This window comes from Impatiens glandulifera, chromosome 3 (assembly GCF_907164915.1).
Source record: "Impatiens glandulifera chromosome 3, dImpGla2.1, whole genome shotgun sequence".
Taxonomy (NCBI): domain Eukaryota; kingdom Viridiplantae; phylum Streptophyta; class Magnoliopsida; order Ericales; family Balsaminaceae; genus Impatiens; species Impatiens glandulifera.
The window spans coordinates 56,456,239-56,462,917 of NC_061864.1; the positions used below are offsets into that span (position 1 = coordinate 56,456,239).

Here is a 6,679-nt window from a genome sequence, read left to right on the forward strand (position 1 = left end):
TTAGGAATAACTTAATTTTTTTTCTAGTTTATTCAACTTATTTCACGTACATTTCTTAAATTTAAGGGTAAATTTGATCAAGCTTACACTATTCTCTTCAATTTATTAACTTATTTTCAGGTATATTTTATGTTTATTCAGCTTATTTTTTTAATTTATTTGTTAGAGAACCTAAGCAGAGAGAAAATTGCGTTAAACATAAAATGTGTTTTATATAAGTTTTTGTGTTCATATTCGTTATATTTTAAATTAATTTTAAAACAAATAACTAAATTAAATAGAGTAAAAAATATTAATATAATTACAATTTTAAACAAAATTTTCTTCTTAAACAAAAATTTAAAATCAAATTGATATATCTATACATATTTTTTTTATTAATCATAATATTAATTTAAAAAATTGAATAATAGACTAACATGACCCTTAAGTTAAAAATGGAATAAATATCAAATATTACTTCAATCTCATTTTATTCCTTCATGACTCAAATTATTAATCAAAATATTAAAATATTATTTATTTTAAATTATTATTTTTTATTTTATTTATATATATTAATATTTTTTTAAAAAATTTACTAAAAATAATTATTGTTATAACGAGATTTTATATTTAGTCATATAATAAAATAAATGAGAATATTTTTAGTTCGAACAAATTTACTATTTATTTTAAATATTAAAATAATTATGTCCAAAAAAATAATAATAAATAATGAGTAATGAAGTAGATTAAAATATTAAAAAAATAACAAACCAATCTTTATAATTTCTTATCACTGTTTTTCCAACTATATCACTATTTTCTATATATTAAAGTTTAAAGTAGAATTTAAATTTATTTTTTTCAAATTTCCCATGATAAATAAAATATAAATTTCCCTCTCATTTCTCCACTATTCATATACTCTCTTCTCTACTATTGTATAATAAAACACAGCCCATGTTCTTACAACACTGGTTTCCATTAATAGAAGGGATTGTGGGATCGACATGTTATCTTATGTTCATGATTACATTAAGAAGATAGAATATGTCAGAAGAACTTTATTGAAATTAACAATTAACCAATTTAAAATTTAAGTGCAAGTTTGATTGAACTTATATTCGGTTTATTCTTATGTAAGTTTATTCTTACATAGGTTCTTATTAACTTAAATCTTGTTCGTTTCAGATTATTTAAATAATTTTGAGTGAGAAAATAATGATTATGGATGATGATTTTGAGAAAATGATAATATTTTTTTTGATAAAAAGACCTAAAGGATATTTATATATATAAATAAAATAAATAATAATAATTTAAAATAAATAGTATTTTAGTATTTTGGTTAATGAATTGATTGATTTGATGAATGAGAGAGGAAATTATGTGATAATTGATCCTGTTAGATTATTTAAAAAACCTAAATAAGAACAAGGCCTTATATACTTAGTTTATTCAAATTATTTTTAAATATGTTTTCAGCTTATCCTCAATTTATTTTTTACAATTTATTCATCACAACAATAAAATATAAAAAGAAAATTATGTTTAAATACAAAATATGTTTTATTATAATTTTTTTATTAATTCATTACACAAAATTACTTAAACAGATGCGTAAACGCTATATGCTCAATTTAAAAGCAAAATGATGTACGTCCTAAATTTTTATTTTTTTTCAAAACAAAAATGTAATTTTTAGATATTGAACCTAGATAAAATATAAAATGTTTTACTTAAAACCGCCTAATAAAAGTGAAACTAATATATTAGAGATACTTTAATCTGACACTTTTAAGTTTGGGGACTCAAGATTATTTATAGTATATTTTTCAATAGTAACAATATCCAGATTAAGATGATACTAAAATTACGAGTTCGCAACAAAATGAATAACGTGTAATAAGTAGATTAAAAATTAAAAATTTTAAAAATTATTATTTTTATTAAATTTTCCATTCATTTAAAAAAATAACAAATTAATTTCTACACTTGTTAATATTTTTCAGACTCTATAATAAATATTTTAAAGTTTAAAGTATAATTTTAATTTCATTTTCAGATTTCCCATAATAATAAATAAAATATAAATTTCCCTCTCATTTCTCCACTATTCATATAAAGTGAAGTCTTTCCTTCTTCTCTACTATTCTACAAGCTACTGAAGCAGCGGTTAAGGAGAGAGAAAAAACCAGAGAATCAAAATGCACAAAACTGGATCATCTTCATCACTAGGCCCTGGAGGTCTCGATCTAACGCAAGCTTTCTTCAAATCCATAGCTCAAACCGCACCTCCATCTCCAACCAAACACCACACCAAAGTCTCCGTCATCGGCACCGGAAACGTCGGAATGGCCATCGCTCAGACGATCTTAACTCAAGATCTGGTTGATATACTCGCCTTAGTCGATGCAAAAGCAGATAAACTCCGTGGAGAGATGCTCGATCTACAACACGCTGCTGCTTTCCTACCGCGCGTGAAGATACTTGCTGATGTTGATTACTCTGTAACCGCTGGATCGGATCTATGCATTGTTACTGCAGGTGCGAGGCAGAATCCTGGAGAGACGAGGTTGAATCTTATGCAGAGGAATTTGAGTTTGTTTAAGAGTATTATACCGCCGTTGGCGAAGTATTCTCCTGATGCAATATTGTTGGTGGTTTCTAATCCGGTTGATGTACTGACTTATGTTGCTTGGAAATTGTCTGGATTTCCGGCTAATCGTGTAATTGGATCTGGTACGAATTTGGATTCGTCTAGATTTAGGTTTCTTATTGCTGATCATCTGGATGTTAATGCTCAGGATGTTCAGGTAATTAAGATCATTGATTAACGTTTTCTGCTTTGATTTTACTGTGAGTAGGAATTGTTAAGCTGAAATTTTGATTTTCATTAGGATGGAAGTTCAAACATCATTCTATAGCATTATATATTGGTATTTTGATAAATGAAAGGTAGTAATAATTAGAAAATAAATACTAAACATTCATAGAAAAATATACTAATTTGTTAGATGAACAATATTAATCCAGTGTTAAAATCTCTAATCTGAATTAGCCTAAAATTTGGGATTGTGCAAGGATATCTAGAAAAGTATTATGCTGAAATTGATTTTTTCATGTCATTTAAGTTTGTTTTATAAACAAACTTAAATGATGGACATGAGTAGGGGCAATGGGGACGATCGGTGGGGGGAATGTGTTTGTATTCCCTCCCATATTCGGGGATTTTTTTCCTACCTTCCCCTCCTATATTCTACTTCGTGGAATTTTTTTACTATCATCCCCGCAACATTTGATTTCAGGGAATCTTTGTAGGACGCTGATATACCATATTCTCTAAAAAGGGATAAAAAAAAATTCATTTATAGTGTGGGGGAGAGTCGGGGTGAGATCGGGACAGGGACATAAATACCATTACCGTCTCATCCTCATCCGGTTTTGGGAAAAACCGTCGTAACGGTTCAATTTGGATCGAAAACCGCGGGGTGAATTATAATTATCATCCTAGACATGAGTATGTTTCGTTCTAGTTTTCTAAAAATTCAAATTTTAGTGTTATTTTTCACGTCATTTGAACTGTTATTTAGATTATTATGTGATATTTAAAGCTCATTTGGTAAAATAAGAAAAACCTAAATCATAGTCTACATTTTTTTTTGTAATTATTGTGAGGTTTGTTTGAAACATAACAAAGTTTTTTTTTGTTCATATGATTGTGATAGCAAATAAGTTTGCACATTGTAGTAAAATACATTTTACATTTCAAAACTTAGGGTTTATGATTTGGTATAAACTAATCCAGGCCTACATTGTGGGGGAGCATGGCGATAGTTCGGTTGCATTATGGTCAAGCATAAGTATAGGAGGCGTCCCCATTCTAAGTTTCCTCGAACGACAACAGATCGCATATGAGAAAGAAACCCTAGAAAAGATTCATCATGATGTGATCCAAAGTGCATATGAAGTCATCAATCTAAAAGGGTACACATCATGGGCCATAGGTTATTCCGTGGCAAACCTTGCCCGAACCATCCTCCGAGACCAGAGACGCATTCACCCTGTCTCGGTCCTGGCCTCGGGATTCTATGGTGTCAATTCCGGAGATGTGTTTTTGAGCCTCCCGGCTCAGATTGGAAGGAGTGGAGTTTTGGGAGTGACGAATGTTCATCTTACGGAGGAGGAAGGGAAGAAGTTTAGGGAATCTGCAAAGACTGTTTTAGAGGTGCAAAAAGAGTTGGATCTTTGAAAAAATATAAGTTAAGTGGTTTATATGTATGGTATGTTTAACTGGGGGGAAACTTGATATGTTTAAGATATATTAGGGATCTATTTGGACTTAATCATGGTTTTTGTATACTAAAACATGATGTTCAATGAAGTATGTATTTTCTAAAAATAACTTGTTTTTTAGGATATTTTATCAAATTATTACTAAAATATTAATAAAATAATAAAGTTGAACTCATTTACTTATTTTAGATTCTCACATTTTGTTTGTAAATAATTAATTTATTAAATTTTTTTTTTTTAGAAAATGGATAGAATAGTTGTTTAAATAAAACAAATTCCACAATCTAGAATCTAGAGTTTTGGTGAGATGTATATTTAGAGATTAAAATTAAGATATAAAAATATTAAATAAAATAGTACAACTTTCATTAATAAGTTCCTTTAAAGAACTTATAATTAGACTGAATTTTACATGCCATAAAAACAATTATATAATTTATTAATTATGATATTCTGGATAATTTTGATTATATATTTTGTTCATTATTTGAGATTTAACTTAATTATTAGAATAATATAATAAATGTTATTGTTACTTAATTATTTTTTATAAATAATTACTCAATACATACTTTGTAAAAGGTATAGGCAAGAATATTTTTTAAATAAAATTGTCCATAATTTTTAAATAAAATAATTACATTTTTAATAATTATTAAGTTATTGTACGGTAATTATTATATATTTTAAATTATTTGTGTATTGAATAAATATTTATGAAAATAATTAAGTAATGGTAATATTTATTATATTATATAAAAATATTAAATAAATAAATATATATATATATATAAGTTTAATTTGATTGGTAGTGAAAGGCCCGGCCCAATTACAATGCTGGTTAATTAGAAATAAAAGGGGCTCATTTATTAGGGAAGCCCATGTATAAAACAGATCTCCAACTATACAGGCCCAAGCTCTGGACGAAAAGGTTTTAATGTATTTCTTGTCTTTTTTTTTTTCAAGTTAGAATTTATTATCTGAATAAAGTTTGCACTATTTACAATAGTGATGACTTTTATTTTTATTTTTATTTTTATAGAAATTGAACCTAAAATATTTACTATTTTATACAATTAATCAATGTCTTTTAGTATAGATAATTATGGATAGATTTATTTAGTTTGGAAATATTATTTTTTATTAGATTTTGAATTTGGTTGAATTTTAATATTTGAGCTTGTTTGTTATAAATTTTTTATCATTTTTTTGTCAATAATCAAAACCAATCATATTTTATAAAAAAAAATTATGTAGCTTGATTTAAAATTTTATTTTAAAATATCATTGTTCTAATAAATTTTTCACATAATTTTTTTTTATATCTAATTCTGCCATATCGGTTCATATTAAATGAAATAAAATCATTTTAACTTTTTAAATTATAATTTTAAAATGTGCATTAACTTTTTAACTTACAATTTTCAAATGTGGTGATAAATTAAATATAGTTTTGAAATAAATAAATATTTTATTTATTTTATGTTTAACTTTGATTCATTTTTGAAATATTGTTTTTATTAGGTGCTAAAGAACCTTCAATTTTTTGGTTGGATCCGATAGAAGAAGTTACTTATTTCTTCAATTTTTTGGTTGGATCCGATAGAAGAAGTTACTTATTTGAAAAAGTAAGATAATTTTGAAAGGGATCACTGGTTCTCATCAACAATGCATTGACTTATATGCTCACGTTTATGATGTTTTTGTTTCGCTCACGTTTATGATGTTTTTGTTTCTTATTTATAAGAGTGCGATCATAAAGATTGAAATAATTATGTGCAAAATTTATTTAGGAATCCTTTGAGCCATCCTTTAATTATTTGGTGAGTTGGACTAAAGTGAATAGATTCAAGTATCAAAAAGGTTTTAGAATCAAAAATTAATATTCATTTAACAAAGCTTTCTTTTCAAAATGGCGCAACATATTCTTTGGAAACCTAATTAATTATGGGCTGATATGATCAGATGCCAATATGAAAATGAATGGTCTGGATGGTTCATCAAAATTAGCCCCCCGACCAAATGGTTGTAATGTTTAGAGAGGCATTTCTACTATATGAAAGTTTTTTCGTAAGTTGTGCGATTTTCGGTAGGAAAAGACTCATCGATTTGCTTCTGGGACGATATTTGGTAATGTTAGAAGTCTTACTTTGTCATTCTCAACCATCGCTTCAATCACGATATGTAGAAATGCTTCGATTAAGAACATGTTTGATCAACGTTTTAATTTTTTTGCGAGTAGAATTAGATACAAACGAAAACTTAATATATTAAGGTAACTTATATAAAAGGATATTGCTTTTAGTGGGCGCAAGGCGATGGTTAATTCCTTGCGTGATATATTACGTTGACAAGATATGAATTACTTTAAGGTTGATCATTGTTACACATTATTTAC

At 26.7% G+C, this 6,679-nt stretch overlaps 1 protein-coding gene across 1 annotated transcript; it reads left to right on the forward strand.

Annotated features, from left to right (window-relative positions):
* The first annotated feature begins 2,151 nt into the window (after positions 1-2,151).
* LOC124931035 (L-lactate dehydrogenase B-like) lies at positions 2,152-4,347 on the forward strand. The gene is made up of 2 exons (XM_047471424.1): positions 2,152-2,801; positions 3,794-4,347. Exons 1-2 carry the CDS (start codon positions 2,193-2,195, stop codon positions 4,235-4,237), a joined length of 1,053 nt encoding a protein of 350 aa, XP_047327380.1. The 5' UTR covers positions 2,152-2,192; the 3' UTR covers positions 4,238-4,347.
* The last annotated feature ends 2,332 nt before the right edge of the window (positions 4,348-6,679 follow it).

What these genes read in the sequence shown, in the direction of transcription:
- LOC124931035 (XM_047471424.1), top strand. Translation starts at nt 2,193, where the DNA reads ATGCACAAAACTGGATCATCTTCATCACTAGGCCCTGGAGGTCTCGAT. An exon ending in TTAATGCTCAGGATGTTCAG is followed by an intron (nt 2,802 to 3,793) that starts GTAATTAAGATC and finishes AAACTAATCCAG; the next exon opens with GCCTACATTGTGGGGGAGCA.